This window comes from Stenella coeruleoalba, assembly GCF_951394435.1.
Source record: "Stenella coeruleoalba genome assembly, chromosome: 15".
Lineage (NCBI taxonomy): Eukaryota > Metazoa > Chordata > Mammalia > Artiodactyla > Delphinidae > Stenella > Stenella coeruleoalba.
Genome location: NC_137161.1, coordinates 46358549 through 46381495, shown reverse-complemented (window position 1 = coordinate 46381495; position 22947 = coordinate 46358549). Strand labels below are relative to the sequence as shown.

Sequence of the window (22947 nt, the reverse complement as noted above, 5' to 3'; positions counted from 1 at the left end):
GATGGGCATCTGGAAATTAGGTTTCTAGCTCAGAAGAAAACTATAATGTAAAGATGTAAGATGAAGTTGTGGTGTCAATCACATCACCCAGGGAGCTGGGCATGGAGACTGGGAAGTTTGGCAAAGGATAAATGGGGCATGGAGGAGGAGCTGGCGAGGAAAGCGGTCTTCAAAGAGAACCTTAAGACAGTGCTGTCTCAGACCACGTGTTCTGTGGCGGTAGCTCCTGGGTGTGGCCTCCTGCATGGTCCCAGCTGTCCACATGTCCTCCAGCCCTTGTTCCTCAGGATTCCCACCAGCAGTGGCACCCCACCCACCATTGCTAGTCCCTGGATGAGCCCCAGAACCCTGCCCACACCTCTGCCTTCACTCAGTCAAACACTGTGGAGTCGGCTGTCTACTTCCTGCTCAGACCCTGACTGATACAAGCATCTTCCCTCATCACCCCCCCACCTTTCCTTTAGGAGTCAATACATAGAGATTTCTAGTTCCTTTCCAGTGTTTATTCCGTTCTTTTTCCTTGACAACAGAACCCTGGGCAGTGTGGTTCTTGGAAAACCCGTTGTGTTTCTCTTTGAAAAGCCACATTTCTCAGCCTCCCTTGCTGCTATATATGGCCATGTCACTAAGTTCTCCCACGTCAACAGAAATGTCATGTGAGACATTCAGGGAAGCTCTTTAATGAGCATCCTTTTCTACCTATTCCTCCTCCCTTCTGCCTGTAATGTGGATGTGGGTTGTGATGGCTGGAGCTCCAGGAGCCACCTTGGACCTGAGGTGACCTTGCGAATGGAAGGCACACATTGAGAAGTGGAGAAGCAGGGCCTGCTGACAGCGTGGCTCCACCTGTCAGCACTAGACAGGTCACTTCCAGGTTTCTTAAGTGCAGTTTTAAGAGAAACTTGCTGGGATAGGGAGAGGGAGAGAAAGGAGAGGAACTTGAAGAGGAGACAGGGTTAATGGGACACCCCTCCCTTCTGAATGGGGGCAATGGAAGATGGCTCTTGTAGCTGTATCTGGAGGTGGCAAGAAGGGAAATGGAGGGAGGGGTCTTGCCAGGGGACTAGTTTCTGTTTTCCTTATGACGTGGGAGATGTTCTCACTTGAGAATGAGAAAGGGGGATAGTAGGGAGAACAAGAAAGGGTGAAGTAGGGACCTTGAAGATTGGATATAGAACCAGAACAGCCACAATGAAGAGTGCAAAAGGAATTTGGCTAAGGCTAGAGAAGAAGGGTGGGAAGCTGGTTCCTTAATAGATAAAAAGTAAGAAAAGGCCCCTCCCCCAATCTTTTGGCGAAATCTTTAATTGTACAATAGCATAATTCAGGGTAATACAGTGTGGTAATTCGGCAATTTACAAGTCATTTTACAAGTGATCCACGTTGTTAGATAGTTCAAACTGTTCAGTGCCAAAGAGATTGTTTCTTTAGTAAAAAATACCGCTGGATAATTACTAATCCACTTATTCACATAGAGACGTAAAAGAAGCCTGCATATAATTGTATTATTAGTACAACATAAACCACATTTTAGCCACATAGGCTCCAAAGCCCAAATAAATTTTGACCGCGTGTAAGTATAAACACGTATTATTATTTGCATTTTCCGTTAAATGGTAATTGGTGTGTTTGCAGACTGCAGCCATAAGTAGTCGGGGTTAATTGTGACCTTTATGTTATTTGAACGTATTCAAAATTTTATTCTTATTATTAGGGGATAAAATGTGCTTGCTTTTCTTTGTATCAAATAAGAATATTCATTCTTAAATGACACACATCCTTAGAGACTTTAAAGCAAAACCCTTCCTAATATTTAGCTATTTTTAAATGTCAGGTGCAGTTGAGTTTCTTCCATTGCCTGCCGTGCCATCCCCAGAAATCTCCTGCTTTTAATGGTACTTAACGGATTGTCCGCAAATTGATAGCATTTCCACGTTTGGAAATTTTCCAGTTTTCTCCTGGGAAAAGAGGGCAGGTGTTTTCCTCTAACTTGGAGAAGGTTTCTTTTTCTGCATTTGGTTGGTCTAAGGGGAGGGGTGAACCAAGAAGAGATTTTTAGAAAAAAAAAATGTTTTTCTCATCCTGCTGAAGCGCAGGAGATCAGCCCACCCATAAGACGTTGCTGACTGTAGCTGGAAGGCAGATCTGCAGCAGGAGTATCTTAACTATTTCAGGGAGATACGGCGGGAGCGCTGAGGAGCGTCCGCTTAGTGTGCTGGGCGTGCTGCCTACTATACCTGGGGGACTGGTCCCTGGGCCGCCTGGGTGAGTGCAGAGGGCACTACTTGGGGTCAGAAGATGTGGCTTTCATTTCCTGCCCTGCTGCTTCTGAGCTTCGTGACCGTGGACAAATTACCTACCGTTTCCAACCTCGATTTTCTTCTGTCTGAAATACAGAGAATACAAACCTGCACCGCCCCCCTGCCACCACCCCCCGCAGAAATTGTCCTGAAGATTAATCTCTATGACGACACCCATAATCATGCCTCGGGCCCTGGAAAGCCTGATGCAAATAAATATGAGGCAGCTTTGCTCTTGAAAGGAATCTTCTAGAATTCTCTCCTCTGTGCTCTCCTGATCTGAGTAGTTACATATATCTGAAAGTCATAAAGCTAATGCTGACTATGGGAATTAGATGAGCTTTGCATCCCTGTCCACGGTTTGGGGTCTACAGGGCAGTGAAGGCCAAGGTTAGATGAGGAGATGCTAAAGCCAGATGGCCTGGGTTCACACCCAGCCTCCAGATTACCTGGCTGCACTGTCTTAGGCAAATCACTTTGCCTCTGTTCCGCATAATAACATCGGGGTAATAATAGTACTGACCTCATCGTACTGCTTCCAGGACTCAGTGAGGGCCTTGCAGAGCACTGGAGTGTAAGCACTAAGCAAGTTTCACCGTGGTGGTTAGAATTCCAGGCCATCTCTCAGAAGGAGTCTGAAACTCAAACTTGGCGTTGACTTATACTAAATTTACCTGCTTCCTCCCCGTTTGGGGTTTTATTTTGTTTTACTCTGAGAAGCAAATTTTAGAAAGTTAAATGGCACCTGCCTTCACAAGGTCACAGCTTTTGGAAGTTTCTGCCATTAGCTGCTCCGGCACCCTCTCGCTTCTTTCATTTAAATGGTCGGTTCTCTTGGAAGGTTTGTGCAAAAAGATTTGCTGCGTTCAAAGAAAGACTCAACAATTGGAAGACACGTGAAATAAGGTTAAATTGAATTGTAATAAACTTTCACTGAATTGTGCTTTACCTCTTTTTTTTTTTTTTCTTTCTCCTTAGCTCTCACCTGAAGTTCAGTAATCTCACCCTGATTTCAACCCACGGACTCCCAGGAAAAAACCTTCTGGGCACTGAACAAAGGAAGTTTTTAGCAAGCGAGTATGTATTCTATTTTCTTTTTTTTTTAAATTTTATTTTATATTGGATTATAGTTGATTTACAATGTTGTGTTAGTTTCAGGTGTACAGCAAACTGACTCAGTTATACATATACATATATCTCCTCTTTTTCAGATTCTTTTCCCATATAGGTTATTACAGAATATTGAGTAGAGTTCCCAGTCCTATATAGTAGGTCCTTGTTGATTATTTAATATATAGTAGTGTGTGTATGTTAATCCCAATCTCCTAATTTATCCCTCCCCTGCTTTTTCATTCTGAAGGCTGAATGTCCTAATTTGTGTGCAGTCCTTTTTCTGCTAAATGGTAGAAAAGGGAAGTGGCAGCCTTTTCTCCTGAGTTCAGAGATTCCTTAAGAGATACAAATGCAAGTTAAGAGTGAATAGCAGGTCTGGGAGGATGCCGGCCCTGTTCCAAACAACTGGGACGGGTCTGTGACCCAGACACCACCTGCTTTTGGGTTCTGAGTGACACTCCAGGGCATGGGAGCTTGGTGACTATATTTGCATCAGACCAAGCAACTTGCCAGAGGGAGCTAAAGTCTGGGCACCTCCGTGGGGTGAGGGTCTCAGGCCCACCTGGCCCTTTGTCATCAGGGCTGATGAGGCAGAGGCCTTCTGAGTCCCCTGAGCCTGTCACTGTTTCTGTCCCAGTAGAATCAGTCTTTGACAACACCCCTTCTAGAAAATGCCACTTCATTGTCACACAGCTTCCATTCATTTTAATTTCCTGTAGCAAAGCATGAGTACAAGAATGATTAGGCTCCCTGCCTCTAGAAACAATGTCCCAATTTTTCCAACAAGGAGGGAGGAAATTGTTCTCTCTCGGGGGGGTTTCATTTTAGATCCACAACGAAGGACCCTCTTTCCTCTGTGAAAAAGGCTGACTTTGCCTTCAAACGGTGAGAGAAACGGCAGTCTCCTTGCCAGCAGAACTAGGCTCATTTTGACCTAATACTTTGATCAGACTATAAACTCTGAGGTTTGGGGAAGGACATCATTAGGGTGCAGTCAAAAAGATGTGGTTTTTTCTTTTTTAAAAAATTATTTATTTATTTATTTATTTATTTTTGGCTGTGTTGGGTCTTCATTTCTGTGCAAGGGCTTTCTCTGGTTGCAGCGAGGGGGGGGCCACTCTTCATCGTGGTGCGCGGGCCTCTCACTATCGCGGCCTCTCTTGTTGCGGAGCACAGGCTCCAGACGCGCAGGCTCAGTACTTGTGGCTCACGGGCCTAGTTGCTCCGCGGCATGTGGGATCTTCCCAGACCAGGGCTCAAACCCGTGTCCCCTGCATCGGCAGGCGGATTCTCAACCACTGCGCCACCAGGGAAGCCCCAAGACGTGGGTTTTGAGCCAGGTTGATGAATTCAGATCCTGCTGCCACCACAAAGGGGATTTCATCTCTCTGAGCTTTGGGGGTTTTGACTGGAAATGTGTATGATAAGCCAGCCTTGCTGGAGTTTTTGGTTAAAATTAGCCTAACACCAAGTTCTGGCTGAGCATGGAGGATCAGCCCACGTACACCCCCCTTCCCTCACTTTCCCTTCTTTCCAAATGACATAATTCCCAGGAAATGCTGGTGTTCCTGATAAATGTCTCATGAGGAATTTCATTCAGTCGGCCTGGCAAAGGTTCTGTCAGTCCAGGTCAGGTGTGTTCCAGGAGAGACTGGCTAGCAAGTGATGCTCTGCTGGCCTGATTCTGTAGGGACCTGCGTGTGGGTGGGTGCATGGTCACCTGGGGTCTCTGCCTCTGTCCTTCCCCCTCCACACTCCCAACCCAGTAGCCAGAGCAAGGCTGCAGAAACGTGAATCAGATCCCATCAACTCCCGAGCAGCCTGGAGCTGCTCTGTCCAGTGTGGCGGCAGTGAGCCACATGTGGCTGCTTAAATTTCAATTAATTACAGTTAAACGGGATTAAAATTCAGCTCGTTGATTACATGAGCCACATTTGAAGCGGGAGGCCAGCCACGTGTGGCTCGCAGCCCTATCAGACAGCCCAGCTGCAGAAGGATTCTGTAGTCACAGAAATTTCCAGATGCTCCGATCCGAAATCTGCCCCTGTTCTGCTGGTTCCTCCGACCCCCTCTTTTACTGTTTTTGCCCTTGTTCTCTCTGCTGTCACCACACCGGCCTACTTGATGTCCCTCGAACACAACAGGCAAGTCCTCACCTTGGGGGTCTTTGCTTTTCTCTCTTCAGGTCTTTGCTGAAATGTCAGCTTTTCCATGAGACCTACTCTGACCATCCAGTCGTCTGCAGCAAACTCTCCAACACACTCTATCCTCCTTCTCTGCTCTCTTTCTTGCTACTGAAATCCTTGTAAATATTATACAATTTGCCTTTTAAAATTGTTTATTCTGAATCGTTCAACTATGATGTAAACTCCACAAGGGCAGGAATTTTTTGCCTTTTGTTCACTGATGGGTTCCCAGCATCTGGGACAATGCTTGGCACTTAGCAGGTGCTCAGTAAATAATGTCAAATAGATGACAGTTACCTCCGAAAGTACCTGAAGAAGTCCTCTCCATCAGGGTGTAGACAGGGACTAAATAACACAGCCATGTAAGACGTCTCTGGATGGGTACCTGCATGTCATCCTCTTAGAAACCACAAATTGAAACATCAACAAGATGTTGCCTTTCAAATGTTCCTCAGACCCCAATACAGGAAATTATGTCTGGTCATGGAGTTTAGAAAGAACAAGTGCATTGATATCCAAAAATTTAATGATTCAAATTCCTCACGCCAAATACAAATTCTGAACTTTTCCATAACCAGTGTTTTGATTTATTATTGCTGTTACTAGTTTTTGAAAAGCCATGTTTTGTCTCCCCACCTCCCCTGCCCAAATCCCGCCCTGTCCAGCCTCTGGTGGACGTGCTAATGATGTGCCCGGGATGCAGCAGAAAGGAGGGCGGAGGGAGGAGAGGAGGAACCGGCAGTGGGAGAAATCCACTAATTGGACAATCAGCTCTGAATAACTGAAGGTTAATTATGATGCTCCTTCTTCTGGGAGCGTCATGATAAACCCTTGCTGGAAACCTCTGAGGTTCTTTCCGGTCCTGCAGGGTTCTGATTGCATGAAATGCAGGTCCTCACCACACTTACGTTTATTCCTCTGGAGTTTGCTCTTAATTTTGTACCTGGAACTTTAGGCTAAGTCTTCCCATCACTAGATTTGGGGTCACTGCAACTTTGAGCAAGCTGGCCACTCTCCACATATGTCCTGTTCCAGCAATTCCCCCATCCTGCATTTCTACTTTTTTTCTCCTCCTTATTACCTGTCTCCAGAATGTTCTGTGAAGACAAGCTTCCACATTATTTTTGCGTCAGAGTCAAGGTCACTTGAGAAACACGAAGTTTCATTGACCTACCTTCTTTGGTTCCTTCTCTCTCTTCCAGAGGACTCTAGTGGAGATATTTCTCTTGTCCTCGAGCCTGGAGATGGTCCCTGCCCTGTGGGAATCTTAATGCTCATTAACTCTGCTTAGGAAATAATTTTGGAGAAATATCATTTACAGTCTCCAATATCTAGTCTCACTGCCTCATGGGTAAATTAAAGAAGGTCCAGAATGTATTCTAATATCCGAAACAGATAGGCATCAGCTACACGCAGTGTAAATTTCTCAGTTTCGAAACTGAGAAATGTCATTCCGTGTGGTCACAGGCTGTAAAAGCAAGCACCCCACATTTTTCAGTGCTTCCTAAGGTCCCTACAACCCCAGCGTTCCCGAGGGCCAGTTCCCACGGGACAGAGCTTCAGATTTTATCTCTGAAGTATGCATTCTGAAATTATCAACACCGCTGGCCTACTGTCATTAGAAATAACACTGTCTTAGCCTTCCCCAAACTTCCCCTGAGAACTTTCATCTTCGAGCAAACCCTCATATGACGAATCTCTGTGCATTAACTATATTTAATTTTTCCTCATCTTGGACGGCTGACAGTACTGCTTCTGTTAGGAATGGATCACATCCCAAGTAAGAACAATCCCTTGTGGGTCTCTCACAGATGTATGAAATCAGTGAAGCCTCCTGTTTTCCTGTAAAGCTACCAAAATGGCTTTTTATTAGAGAATTTCATCTCACTATCTGTTATTTTCCTGTGGCAGACCAGCCCCCGATTTTCCTTTCTTATTAAGAAGAAATTTTCTTGTTTTTAAGTGTCATTGTGTGGAGAGATACAAAGCCCAGACTCCGTTCTCTTTCACAGGCCCTATAACAGGGTCTAATGTGCATCCATTACCAGGATTCTTTTTGTGTGGTGAGAGCAGACTCATGCGTGGATCAAAAAGAAAAAATGTTCTCCCATTACCACTTCAGAATCCTGTTTGCCTCCAAGGAGAGTAAACAGGATTGTGTACCATTAATACTATTTGGAATAATACCCTTCACATATGCATCCCACTTGACAGACAGCATCTCTTACATTCTTGGGTCCATCCCTTGCAATGCTCGAGGCATGTGAGGAGGGGTCGTTATCTCCTGCTGAGAGGTGAGGAAACTGAAGTTCTAAAAAGGGATGCAGAGTCCCCAGGGTCCATTTGCATTGGCGACAGAGCAGGGACACAGACCCTGGCACGGGGAAGCCTAGATTTAAACAGACTCTCACTGTTCTGCTGCCCTACACTCTGCGTCTTCAGAACAGGGTTATTAAAACGTCATGTACATGAGGTCAAACCTTCCAGAAAATTCTGGAAACAACCCTCACAGAACTCTAAATAAACCCAAAGCCACAGGAAACCCACTTTTCTCCCATTACAGTATTGTGTTCACCCTCGAATAGAACCCAGAGAACAAAACCCGTCTACCCTGGGCCTGCTCTTATGGAAGCAGCGGTCCCCGTAAATCACCTTTACCCTGAGAAGTGACCCCACCCCCCAGAGTCCCCAGGGATTGTACTGCATGCAAACATAATTCCCTAATGGACACTTTCTCTAAATACAATGTGTTTTGTTGTTTTGGCATGAATCCATACACTAATTCTAAGAATGAATCATTTATTGAAAAGCCTTAGCAAATAGACAGGGTTCTCAATATGCTGGACCTTGACCCCTGCCTGTGGGAATCCTCAGATGTCACTTTCTTCATCCTCATTTGCTCCGAGTCTGTGGTCAATATGACAGTTGTCAGTATGACAGATCAACCGCTAAGGTAAATTTACATATATACTCTTGAAATGGAAGCAAGAGTATATATGAATGATTACACGCATGCACACACACACACACACACACACACACACACACACACACACACACACACACACACACACACACACCCCCTCCCTGTTGGGGACTGGTCTACCCCAGGCAGAACAATTTAGCTTTAATGGGAAGATGTCAATTTGCGACTAAGTGTCTCATAAGGACAAATCTCCTGGCTAGCCTGGGTCCCGGTAAACTCCCAGCAAGAGCACAGGCTCAGCCAACCAGGGGACTTGAACCAGCTCAGCAGATGTCTAATTAATGCCCGCTGTCAGCTGCTCAAATGTCACTGATGGAGCCTCTCTCTCCGCAGCCACTGTTATAATGACAGAGATCACGCGTTGATGTCGCTGTGCTCCTGGGTCAACGTGGTGGTCGGTAAAATGACGGCCATAGACCGAGCAGCTAAGCAGGTCATTGTTTCCAGAGAAGAAGTCGTGCTCTACGACCACCTTGTCCTCTGCACCGGGCAGCAGTACCAGGTGAGCCCTCGGGGATGGCAGGGGTCACGTGCTGACCAGGCCCACGTCTCAGGGTCAAGAGCGTGCCTCCCACCTGCACATGTGACCGGAACTGGGTCCAAAATCCTCCTGGAAACCCATTCCAAGAAAAACATTCTGCCCAAGGATAAGAATCACAGCAAGTTGGAGAAATGTCATCCTTGAAGCTGTTGTCCAAAAGTCTAACACGTACTGCTCACCAGAGCAGAATCCAGACGCAGCCCGGCGTGCGTCTGTGGAAAATTAATTTATGCTTCAAGAGGCTAACATTTGGCGGTGGTGATGGGCTTGCGAGAAAGTATTTCAAACATGTGCACCTTCTGTCAGCCTTATTTTATTTTGTCTCTCGGTTACAAAGCTAGGAAGTGTGCTGGTTGCTTACCTGGTGACCGTGCTTTCCAACTCGATTAGATTCTCAAGCCACATTCCAGGGAAGTGTTGCAGGATGTTACCTATTCAACATCCGACAGAAGCGAATTTGAACATTCTTGCTTTGCAACGCTGGAGCATTTCATGCAGAAATGCCACAGAAATAGGGCATCTCTTTGATGAAAAGAGATTTAGATGATGGAGTCCTTTCATTACATTTTCTCTCAGGGACTGGATAGGCCTCCAAGTTGGGTTTGTAGGGAGTTATCCACTCTCCACCCCAGGCACTGGTCATGATTTTCTGCTCCTGTCCTAGGCCACCTTGGGGATGTGCGCAGGCCTGCTTCCCACAGATGAGCCACGGGTGGCCGGCCTGGGGGGGATAGACAGCCCAGCAACTGCGCACATCACTGACTTCCAGCGCTGAGCCTGGGCTACCCACTGAGAGCACCTGGGGCACTTTTGAAATAAACCCAGGCCAGGGCCCTGCCCCCAGAGGCTCTGTTTTAATTATTCTGGGGATGAGTGGGGTCCAGTCATCAGTATTTTTTTGAAGCTCCCAGGTGATTCTAAGCTAAGGTGGAGAAACACAGACTTGAACTTTCTCGACCTAGAACCTCATCTGTACCTTAGAGCAGCACTTCTCAAACTGCCATGTGCACACACATCCCCTGTGCATCTCGTTAAAATGTAGATGCTGAGCAGGGGGTGGGGGTGGGGGGGCTGTGGCTGAGATGCCTCGGTTCTAACATGTTTCTGGGTAAGGCCAAGGCCGCTAGTGAGGGGACCACCTGAGGACCCAGCTTGGATCAGCGTCTGAGTGATTTCTTTTCTTTTCTTTCTTCCCCTTCCTCCTCCCCTTCTTCCTCTTCTCCTTCTCCTTCTTCTTCTTTTAAAGCAATCCATTCTCAAAGTGTAGGAAAGGATTTTTTTTTTTCTGGATAAAGGAGAAAAATAAACTGGTTACTTAAGTACTCCTCTTTTTCAAACGTGAAACCAGAAGAAACCACCAAGCACCCCTTTGTCCCCCCTCACCTACCCCTCCGAGTTCCAACTGCTGCCTGCGACTGTGGACTTGGGAAAATGTGACAGGAAGGCCCGGCCAGCTGTCCAGAGACTCAGGCGTCTGCCCATGTGTGCCCAGCTGCCCCTGCGGCTTTAGTCTGTGGTACATTAAGCTCTTGCCCTTTTAACAATGGGAAACACGAAATGAAGTGATAAAGAGAGTTTCAATTTAATTTTTCCAGAAGGACATAAAGATTAAAAGTATGTAGACTGATATAAAAAAGGCAGCTGGATTCACTAGGAGCTTCTGGCTCAAATTTCTTTCCCTATTTCCCTTCTCCGCCACTCTCACGGTTTTGCCCCAATTTTGTGATTTAAAAAAATACCAACAAGTTAAAATGATGAAAATAAGCAAGAAGACTACCTGTTATAAAATATAATTACAAATCTTAACCTCTAATCTGACCTGTAAATGGCATGTACCAGTCTAAAATACTGTGCAATATTTTTGATATCCAAATCCATAGCACTTATTTTTTTAATCAGAAGATCCATGCACAAGATACAGTGTGCTGCAGGGCTGCGTGTGAGGGGCCCTGGTCTCTACTTCCAAGCCCTCTCGCCAGGGTCAGCCATTCTGAGGCATTTCTGTTGTTTGTTCTTCATTGGTTACCTGCCAGAACTACAATGTGTTTATAGAAGTTTTCCCCTTGATCGGTCAACTTCCGACATTACCTATGACCTTTCCGCTTTGGACGATGAAGGTTTTTCTAGCTCACGTCCAGTACCCTCTAAGCCCCTCCCCAGCCCCATGGATGGATTTGATTATTTTTATTGGTGAGCACATGCCGGTTCTGAAAAGCCGTCTGCAAGACCTTATAACCAGGGTCCCCGAGCCCCCTCGCTGGCTCATGGAGCATTGAGCAGAGACGGAGAGATGCCCACTCCCACGCCTGGGTGTGGGTCATCTCAGAGAGAGGAGGGATAAAAATGTGTCCGCCTGAAGTCAGATGAGTTGGTGTGGGCCATGAGAAAACCGTGGCTGGGACTCCCACGGGGTGACGCTCGGGGAAAGCCAGCGGGGGGTGGGGCGAGAGCATGCAGCCGGGTGAGGGCAAGTGGGGTGTGAGCTCTGGTGAGCTTGGTGTGGGTGAGCAACGGATGTGGTCTCCAAGGAGGAGAGTTATGTCTCAGATGGGAGATAGAAGAACATGGCATCGGGACAGTGCAGGCCCGGGCGAGAGCCTGCTGCAGAGGGTGGACAGAGCAGCATGCATCAAGGTGCCACCCCTTGTCGTTCGGCAGCGCCCAGCATGAAGAGACCTCCCTGTGTTGGGGCAGATTAAAGGGGAAAATAACAGCATGAGGCCAAAGAAAAGAGTCCGTTTTAAATCAAGACTTCAGATTCCCTGAGGCTTCTCCCATCAGAGCCAACATCTCCTCCCCTTGAATCTGTGACAGCCTTGACCGGCAGACTATGAAGGAAGTGACATGGCATGAATTTAAGTCCAAGTCAAAGGCTAGGCAGCTTCTCTTTGTCTGTGGGAACAGTGGCTCCTGGAGCCCTGAGCTGCCACATAAGGATTCCAGATACCCTATGACCGCCATGCTGGAAATGCCATACATGGGTTCTCCAGTTGAGGGTTCCAGCCAAGCCCAGGCTCTCAGCCATCCCTGCCAAGGCCCCAGACATGTGAGTGAAGCCATCATGGACCCTCCAGACCAGACCATCCATACACTGAATGTCACCAAGTGCCCTCTATCCATAACACGTGGAATAAAAGGATTGCCCAGCCAAGCTCTACTGGAACTTCTGGCCACAAAGTCATGAAAGGTGATAAAATGGTGGTTTAAACCACTACGTTTTGGTGTGAGCTTGTTGCAGAGCAAGAAACAACTGGAACAAAAAGATAACAGAATAAGAGAAAAGAGAACAACATCTAGAAAAATCAGAGCAAGGACATACTTTTGAAAATATTCCAGAAGGATCCTCTCCTCTCTCTCTCTCTGTCTCTCTCTCTCTGTCTCTCCCTGCCCCTCCTTCTCTGTCTCTGTCTCTGTCTCTCTCCCCAGGACACTGTGCATCATCCTCATTACGGCCTCCATCACAGGAGCCAAAGACATTCGAAGAGCAGAGGCTGAGCTGAGAAGGCCACAGGGTGAGATGAAAAGGGAGATGGAGTAAGAAAGGATTGATGTTAAATCTCCATCAAGAGACAGACCTGCTTCTGTATAAGTTGGTGAAGTCAGCTGGAGACCAATCACAAAACTCCCCTGGAGGGTGGAGGCAAAGGGCAAAGGGATACACTGGGTGCCAGAGACAAGAAGATATGCTAGAGGTGGAGGCCATTCCTGGACAGTGCTTCTCCCAAAGAAGAGGCCCAAATACATGGAATAGAGACAATAAAGATATGCTAGAATAAAACTTTCCTTACCTGAAAACATCATCCAGTTGACCACATTCTTGGCAAAATCAAGGAAGAATTTTCTCAGCTAGTTACATTCTGATGAAATTTTGGTTCTATGAGAACGATAGGGAAAACAATGAACAAACTTCAAGAGAAAAATAGCAGATTACCTCCCCCCACCCTGCCTCAAAAGGAACAAAATTAAGGCAAGGCAAATAAGGCAAAAAATTACCTCTCCAGCCTTCAGTGGTTTAAGAAAATGAAACTGGCTGCTCAGAATTTTGAAGAAAATGGGCAATTCAGTCATCACATGCTCGCCTAAGGGTATCCTATTGGAGGATGGCAAAATGTGTTCTTTATGGGCCAGGCCTGAGAAAGAAGATCTTCCGTGGTCTTTAATTCGCACTCTGGATAACGGAGACAGAAAAGAACTGGACACAGTAGTATAAAAGGACACATGGCAACGCCACAAACAAAAGGTAATCCAAATCATTTTTATAAATCTGAGAATAAATCCAAGATGGGCAATAATGAATCTTACTCTAAAGTAATCTAATCAAAACTGAGTTCTTAAAAAACAAAAAACAAAAAAAAACCGAGTTCTTGAAAATAGGGAGAGAGGTGGCCAAGGACAATGCAGTGTCTTAAATGGGGAAGCACAAAGGCAATGTTTCATTCTTGACTCTTATATTTAGAGGAAATAAGGTTAAAGAATGCTTTTGAGCAGCCTAAATAAATTCACCTTCCAAAAACCGGAGAAGATAAAAAGGAAGAAAACATCCTTCATGTAACCAGAGGCAAGAAAAGAAAGAAAATAGCCACGATGCTTACACTTGAAAGTATGAACCAGAATGGCATAAGGAAAAAAACCTAACAGTTGTAACAGCGAGTGTCATGGTTTTAAATTGCCCCCATTACAAGATCAAGGATCTGTTTTTACGTGGACGTCGAAATACAAGAGGAATACAAAACGAACCACACTCAGAGTTTAAGAGTGAAAAGATAGTTCCAGGGGCACCAGCCAAAGATGTCAAGCAAATTCAAACAGCTGTTATGAGCAGCAGCAATAGTCATATCCGGCGAAGCAGAATCAGCTGGAGAAATAAGAGCACTGATCCTGACAAAGGGTGAAATTCGTGACGACGACGTGGAGGTCACGAGCCCGTTACATGGCACAATGTGGTTGTGTCACAGAGTGTATCCCAGGACAGAAGTGCACCTGCAGCATGACGTGCATTTCTTGGTGTCACACGTAAGGGAAGGAACCAGCTGAAGCACCTCCAGAGATAAGGGGTCATCCCGGATGTTTAGCCAGAGGGGCAAAGAGTCCGATGGCTGGGAGTGTTCGTGTAGAAATGAATTCGACTCATTGTGGCCCGGGGAGCAGATAACGACAGACATCAGAAGCCATGGGACTACAGCGCGCATCCATCCTAAGAAACTACCTCCTAAGGGTCAGAGCCTCTGCCAAGAGGGACTGTCCAACCCCCGGGTACAGCGGGCAGCTGGCAGGAGGGGTCAGAGCACCTGACCTAGATCGAGCACTGGCCTTGCACCACACCAGTGCTCCCTGAAGTCACCCTTGTGGTAACACCCTGAGCTCCCTGCCACTCCCACCCCCATTTCGCAGGTGAGGGAACCAAGCTGCAGTGGGGCTGAGGTTAAAAGTCAGACAAGACAACTTGTCCAAGGTCGCACAAGGGTGGCAGACTAGGGGTTAGTGTTTGAGCGCAGGTGGTCTGGCTCCAGTTCTTCGCCGCTGCCTGTCTCTCTCCTCCCTCCCTCTCTCCCCGTCTCCTTCCCTGTACCTCCTCCTTCCCTCCTGCCCTCTCCCATCCATGTGCTGCAGAGGTTACACTGGATGGCTTTAAAAGTCTTCACAACTCACAAATTCTAGAACTAACCGTTTATAGCTAGAGTCAAATAAACAGTTTTTTAAGTTTTTTTTTCACCTCTCTTTAAAACTATGTGGGGCTTCCCTGGTGGTGCAGTGGTTGAGAATCTGCCTGCCAATGCAGGGGACACGGGTTCGAGCCCTGGTCTGGGAGGATCCCACATGCCACGGAGCAACTGGGCCCGTGAGCCACAACTACTGAGCCTGCGCATCTGGAGCCTGTGCTCTGCAACAAGAGAGGCCGCGATAGTGAGGGGCCTGCACACCACAATGAAGAGTGGCCCCTGCTTGCCACACTAGAGAAAACCCTCGCACAGAAACAAAGACCCAACACAGCAAAAATTAATTAATTAATTAATAAACTCCTACCCCAAACATCTTAAAAAAATATATATATATATATATCTGGAGAAAAGCAACCTCAGTTCTGGTAAGGTGGCTTCCTGGTGTCCTCAAGAACCCAGGCCCTTCTGTCTTTTGTTCTTCCATCTTTGGAATGTGCCTTCCATCCTCAGCACCTTGTGGTGACTGCTGTGGTTCCAGCCATTTCATGTGCAAGAAGCAGGAAGGAGGAAAGACTAGAGCAGAATGACTTTTCGAGTTGCCCTCCCCCTGCCCCCAAAGGACACCTGCTTATCTCTCTTGACCTCTCAGGTCATGAGTTGGGAAATGTTCCAACTGGGCATATGTCCCAGGAGTCTGTTACTAAGAAAGAAAGGGAGACAGGATATTGGGTAGGCCACCAGCATCCCCTACTGCCATGTTAACTTGCTGAGGAGAACAGGGTGGCCAAGGGGCTCCCACCAGCAGGTGATGCTCCATCCCAAATCATCTGGAATGGTTGAGAAGTGTCTGCTTCTCTCCAATCACGAGTCAGTGCCAGTTCAGTGGTGGTAGAGAAGCTCTGCTTTGGGGAGCCAGCGCTGATGGTGCGTCTTCAGTAAATGTGCCCACACCTCTTGTTGAACTCTACTCCCTCCTGTCGAACTCTACTCCCTCCAATTGAACTCTACTCCCTCCTTTTGTTGATGACATAATATGATTTTTCCCCATAGATCCTTCTTGATATACTGAGTTTTGCTAAACTCTTTGTGGACAAATTAATTAGCTTTGGGATTTAAAATTCTAGCTCCAGTTTTACCTATTTTGTGAAATGCCACCGTGCGAACATGAAAATATATTATCCCTTTAATTTCTCTAATTCTTTATAGTTAAAAATGTGCAAAAACAACTCCATCCAGTTACGTGTGTGGAAGAATTATATAGATTATCAGAATGCAGTTGCCTCTCAGGACTGTAGCAAACTAATTCTCGTTTTTGACCTTATTTCTTTCCACCCCTCTTTTCCTTGTTTTTTCATATGAACACCCACTATTTGGAATGATAAGTCATTGAAAGTTTTATAAATTGAATGGCTCTCAATTTGTTCTTCAGCCCTGCCTTTTCCTGCCAAGGATTTTTCCTGACTTGTTAAAGCATGATTTACTAAACTGGTATAATGTTACCCCAATTTCATTTTCTCTTATACTATAATGCTTGTTGTAGTTCTGGTAAAGTTTCAAACCTCCAAAGCACAGTATTCAGTATTGTGCAGCCCTCAGTGGACTGCTTTATGATAACTATGAATATACTAATGCCAAAATTGTAGTGTGATATTGCTAAATAAATTATATTGCTAATAAGAGCTTTCCTCCACAATTTTCATTGTAGTAAATGACCACTACTTATTGGGTTGTTCCTTTTTACTAAATATCATTTTACTGCAGCCTCTTTGTGGAGAAAGGACATCCAGCTTTAAAAATAGATTCTGTTTTTTTTGTTTTTTGTTTTAGTCCAGCCTGAAATTGAATTAAATACATCACAGCAATGTGCCAAGGCTTTAATACTTCTCTTGAGGAAGGATATACCCGAAAGTTTCCTAAATGTCATCTGGGGTTTAGTGGAGCCCCACGTGTCCCGGCACCAGCCAGCATTCACATCCCCCAGCACAGCAGGCATTGCCCGCGGTTGTCGGGGAGGAAGAGCCTCCCGAGAGCCCGTGTTAGTCTCTGCTGCCAGTGAATGTTTTGCCCTTTGTAGCTGTAGGAGTCTGGCCTCACATCCTTAGGCCTCACGCCACAAATGTGCAGGACGGCTGCTGCGGGGCGTCTAACAGCAGCCGAGCTGCCTGGGAGTCTTGCCCTAGGTTCCGGCCTCGTTATCTCCCATAATCTCCACCTGCCGCCAAATGAACCTCGGAGGGGCAGCATGGGGGCCCACTGGGCACACCCGCCCCACTGTGCCGTTTGACTTGGCTTCTACAATGGCGTCTGTTTGCTCGATTTTAATTGAACCAAAGTAATGAACAAATCAGGAGTCCATATAAAATACCCAAGTATCTGGCATTTCTTGAGCGATCAGATCTGGCCACCCTGAACCCCTGCTCTACCCTGACAATGCCCAGATGGAGTTGAGTCACGGCTGAACGCTCTGGCCAGGGCCTGGGCGTCTCGCTTGTCACAGCATCCTGGACACCAAGGACAAGAGTTGGCCATCATCCGTTATTGGGTTTCCTACAGCAGAGGAAAGCGTCTGTCTTCACCCACATCTATGTCAAAAGCGAGGGAACAGGAGCTGTACTGGGAGGGCTCAGTGTTGAGAGAGAGAGAGAGAGAGAGCACTTCTTTGACAAAGTGAAAGATAATCCTATAATTTTCACAAGTAAGTAGTAGCCCACTTCCCTCATTTTGTGGGTAGACCCTCTATGTGCTTGAATTTCAATCCCTTGATATAATCGCCTCAGTGCAGATTGTTTTTACCAAAAACAGCGACATCAAATCCAGTTCCATGTGCTCTTCCATGGCCCTGCCCCCCTTGCAGGAACAAGCGGGTCCTGGGTTCCCTCCCCTTGACCCTGGCCAGGCCTCTGTGAAGACCTCTGTGACTGAACGTGGCGAGAGAGGCCCTGCTGGGCTCCCGGGACCGAGAAGAGAAGAATGTGGAGCTCTCTGGACTGCTACCCTCTCCCAGGACATGTGCCCTGGAACTCAACCCCCCAGCCCCCCAGCTGTGAGGAAGCTCAGGCCACAGGGAGAGGCCCCACGTGGAGTTCCGGCCGACAACCCCAGCTGGGATCACAGCCAGCACTAACTGCTAGACATAGAGTGATGACTTGTCATCTTTTTAAATACCCACCATGTTTTCTTGGGGAAAGACAAAGGACTGAGAGAGTTTATCTCCAGGTGATTCCAGCCCCCGGCCGTCAGGTCACCACCCCGTCTTTAGGTCTTCCCAGCTGAGGCCTCCAACATTGCTAAACAGACAAACTGTCCCCCACCATTCCCTGGCTGCATGGCTGACCTACAGAATCTGTGAGCCTACTGAATGGGGGTTTTGCACTACCGAGCCTTGGAATAACTTGTTACGCAGCATCAGATGACCAGGGCAGCTCCTTCTGAGAATTAGCTCCAAGTGATCATTTCACCTGTTTTTTGTTTTTTTTTTTAATTAAGACCTGATTATATCTTGAGACAGCAAAAGGCACACCTGTACTGGGTATTGCTCTGTTTATTTTAATTAATTAATCAATCAATCGATGAATTAACTCATTACTTGTGCGCGCTTCACCTGTTACCACTGAAATAAGCATCTCTCTGTAACGTATATCAGGTCCCACGCCCTACAGGGGCCGACATTAGTCAACACCCAACAAACAGAGAAGTTCCGAACAGTGGTCTGCAGCAGTACACGGGCCCGGTTCCCTGCAATCATTTCACCCTCAACGACGAAGAAGATTGCTTGAAGGCCCTGACTTGGATCAGGAACAACTCCATTGCTGCAGAAGGTAAGGATGCTGGTAACTGTGCATCTTTTCAGAACAGCATTTTATCTTTATAATGAGTCTTATTCTTCGTCTAGTTCCAGTATATAATTAGTGCCTAATTAATTCCAACCAAATCATTCATCTGCTGTGCTTTGTTTTCCAGATTAATTTACAACTTGTCATTTTTGGATACCCAGCATGTTTTCTGGGGGAAAGAAAAAGGCTTGAGATAGTTTAATTATCTATAATTATTTTATTACACAAAAATGAATATCCAAAGAGCAAAGCATGGCTAAAATCATTAACTAATTAAAGAATAATTTAATAAGCAAACATGTTTAGCAATTATATGGAAAATATGACTCCTTTTGTGAAGCTGAAAAGACCTCGGAAGAAAAGGAAAGGTCTGAGTTGGAAGGGCTCTTCTCTTTCACAACCCATTGTTCTCCTTCGTGGTTGCCTGCACAGTCCTTCCCACAAATGAACATATTCGAGTTGCCTGCCACTTCCTGAAGCCAAATGAGGGAGTAAAACATTTGTACAAATTGTTTTCTCAAGCATCTTCCTCTCTATTGCTTGGGTTAATGGAAATTGTTTGACTAGTAGAATAACTAGAACAGGGCCTGGCTGCCTATTTGTCTTTAATTGAAACCTGGGGAGTCAAGTTTTAGAGATGACTTACTGCAGCCCCTTCATTTTACCGAAAGCGCAGGGAGGATCAGGGACTTGGTTGGGTTATACAACCACCTGTGATGAGCTAGGCTTCTAACCCAGACCTTTGATTCAGTCCCGGGATGGAAAAATCAGTAAGTTACTGGAGTGTGGAGATCAGTATATAAAATTAAATATATTAGTTTATTGAATGTATTTGTTTAAATATAATTTCATTATGTTAGTTAATATAATTAATATATTAAAATTAAATATAGTTTCTTTCGATTTTTGGTGGAAGATTTAAGTGTTAGTTAACTTTTTGTCAAGTTTCTACATTTACTTCATTAAAAATCAAAAATAGGTATCAAAGGATATTTGATACATTGCTGAATTCAATTTGTTAGTACTTAGAGGCTATTTGCATCTAAACTCATGAGTAAGATTGGCCTGTTTTCTCTTTTATGCTTTACTTGGCAAGTTTTTGGAATCAAGGGTATGCTAGTCTCACAAAGGGTTTTGGGGAAGCTTTCCATATTTTTGGTGGGTCAGAAATACTTTGTATAACCTAAAAATTGGACAGGAATCACCCATAAAATCAACTGGGTCTGGAACCTTTGGGCAGAGGTGGGATATATAGATATATACTGGGGACCCAGAATAAAAACTTGTCAAAGTATTCAATATTTTAATTTTTGCATTAAAACTCAGTATTATTTTCAGTTTTGCATCTGTATGTGTTTAAACCTGTTTCAATATTTTAGTCATTCTTTAATCATTGCCCTATGACCTAAGTACACTTAGGGAGTTCTCTGATCTGGAGGTCAGCAAACTTTTACTGTAAAGGGCCAGACGTAAAAATTTTAGATTTAGCAGGCCATATGGTCTCTGTCCCAACAACCCAACTCTACTGCTATGGCAAGAAAGCAGCCACAGACAATATGTCAGTGAATAGGCATGGCTGTGTTCCAATAAAACTTTATTTACAAAACTAGGGGATGAGTCATAGTTTGCAGAACCCTGCTTTTATCCATACAATTTGTGACAACTCATTACCATTTCTTCAAGTCCAGACCTCAAAATGTAACTTAAGCTTGCTGAAAGCACAAAAGCCAATGGTTCAATACAAAATATACATTATGTCTTAGGAATGTGCCCAGTCCTGTTATAATGCAGTGTTTTAATTGAACTGTTGGCTGTTTTGAATGTTAGGATTCAGGAGCCTTTTGACCAAGAAAAGGGCCTTTGAACATGGCAATGCAAGTCCTTAAGGTCGAATGCTTATGGCAGAGAACTTAGAAATTCCAATGTAAGAAGCTCTTGGTTTTCAGATGGGGGAATAGCATCCAGCTATCGTGTTGCCTTGACTAGCTGTTGAAGATGGTGATACTCTGGTGCCCACCTAAAGGGAAATAAATGCTTTTGCAAGAGTTAAGAATGTCTCCCATTAACTGTTTGCATAAAACCCCTGCGTGCCCGCTTTTGTCCACTGAACGGCCAGGTTAGGGAGTTTATAGACATTAGTTTCTTGTCCTAAAAGTAGGCTATTTTCCCCAGGTCCAGTGATTAATGACACCCCCAGGGCAGGGCATCTCCCAGGTAGGTGGTCCAAACACTCAGATGCTGGGCCCAGGCTCTGGGAGGCATCTGAGAAACAGACCAGACAAGTTCATTCAACTTAGGGTAGTGACCCTTTTCAAATGACTATAAGAAAAGTTGGAAAGAAAAATGTTAACCTCCTGCCTTGAGGAAGCTCTTTCTCTTTGTAGTTTTTCCATAATTAGAGTCATATTCAGACTTGAATTTAATTAGTGCCATTCCAGATATCTTCCTCACATGGGCTGCTATGAGGATTAAACGAGATAAGATATTACATGTCCAGCTCAGGGCAGCACAGTAGGAGTTCAATCATATGGGCTGTTGTTAGCCTTGTTACTACTACTACCGCTACATGTGATAGGGTTGTTTCTCCAGGGTGTAGGTCTCAGCCACTGCCATCCTGGTGATGGTGCAGCCTAGCACAGTCTCTACACAAAAGATGGGGAGCCGTGTACACCAGGTACCGGTCTGGTTGTAGAGAGGCATCGTGACCTTCGTGAGAGCCCTGGAGGCTGTGAACTTTAGAGAAGGTTTCCTCAAGAAAGGAGGATTTGAGCTCAGCCTTAAAGAAAGGCAGGATAGGGGCTTCTCTGGTGGCGCAGTGTTTAAGAATCCGCCTGCCAATGCAGGGGACACGGGTTCGAGCCCTGGTCCGGGAAGATCCCACATGCTGCGGAGCAACCAAGCCCGTGCGCCACAACTACTGAGCCTGCGCTCTAGAGCCCGTGAGCCACAACTACTGAGCCCATGTGCCACAACTACTGAAGCCCGTGTGCCTAGAGCCCATGCTCCACAGCAAGAGAAGCCACCGCAATGAGAAGCCCGTGCACTGTAATGAAGAATAGCCCCCGCTTGACGCAACTGCAGAGAGCCTTCGCGCAGCAACGAATACCCAACACAGCCAAAAATAAAAAAATTTTAAAAAGACTGAAATTGCTGAAAAAAAAAGAAGGGCAGGATAAGCAAGGAAGAGAGAGGTTGGGGGAGTTTGATTTGTATTCAAAGACCATGACCCAACAACTCAGGCCGGGCAGACTCCGTGAAGGGCAGCAGTGGAAGGAGAAGGTGGAGGATCCAGGGGAGTCCAGGTTTAAGTGGTTACTTTTTAGAGGCTGGGGAACCAGGGGTGATGCTGTGTACAAAACAGCACTGCAGGAAGGTGAACTCCCATCTCTGGCGCCCACGGCGGCAGAGAGAAAGCCCTCGGGGAAGGATGGGTCAGGGCTGGAGCGGGGCAGCCGTTCAGGCAGGGGCGGGCTGGAAGCAGCCATCTCTGATCCATTTGAGGTCCTGCTGGCACAGCTGCATCTAGCTTATTTCCAAGTCAGTTATGGGCTGATGGTATTTGAAGCTGGAAACTGGAAGTTGGCACTTCATGAAAACGAGGAGCAGGGCTTTGTTCCCGCATCCATTACCGTCACTCCGCCTGTCAGCCCTTGGTTTCTAATAACACCAGAAAGAATGTGGACATTTTTCATGATAGTTAGCTTTTGCTCCCTCAGTGCTAATTTTCCTTTTTCTCAATAGTTCAGGCTGGGGTTGGAGGGTGGGAGCTGAGGATAGGGCCCTTCTCCCAAGAGCCTGCGAAAAAAACTCCTGTGTCTCACGGGCTGTGATTGGGTCGAATGTCCTTCCAGGAATCACACCCTGAATCCTGGGAAACTCCAGGCCTAACTTTGAAGCAAACAGACTCGAGAGGAGGGGCTTGTTTGCTGAGGACGGTGGAGGGATTGTTCTAGAAGGACAGAAGGATGCTACATAGCAGAAACAATGGATTTTTTTTTTTAATAGGAGGAGGTTAGCTTTCCTCTGAATTTCTGCCCCTTGAAAAAACACAGATATCTCCCCCAAAGCGTCACCACTCTCCCCTGCCCCTGTCTCTGTTTTATCATGTCTTCCTCTGCTTCCAAAGGAGAAACAGTTGTTCTGTGATGGAATTTGTCCAGTCTGAAGGAAATTGTTTATTGGTCTCTGCAGTTGGATGAGTTTATAGATGTAAATTATCGTAAACTATTAGAACTGCCTCACTATCCTGGAGAATAGCTGACATCACTGGCTTTCAACTGCAAAAAAAACCTGGAGGGTTTAGCCGGCGGGAGCGGGGGGGTGTTTCA

At 46.0% G+C, this 22947-nt stretch overlaps 1 protein-coding gene across 1 annotated transcript in view; it reads left to right on the top strand.

Moving 5' to 3' along the window:
* CFAP61 (cilia and flagella associated protein 61) overlaps positions 1 to 22947 on the top strand; it is a 260039-nt gene that overhangs the window by 172627 nt on the left and 64465 nt on the right. The window contains exons 19-21 of the mRNA XM_079945951.1: positions 3279 to 3377; positions 8919 to 9087; positions 18430 to 18604. Coding sequence (XP_079802077.1) covers positions 3279 to 3377; positions 8919 to 9087; positions 18430 to 18604 — 443 coding nt within the window. The remainder of the gene's footprint in view (positions 1 to 3278; positions 3378 to 8918; positions 9088 to 18429; positions 18605 to 22947) is intronic.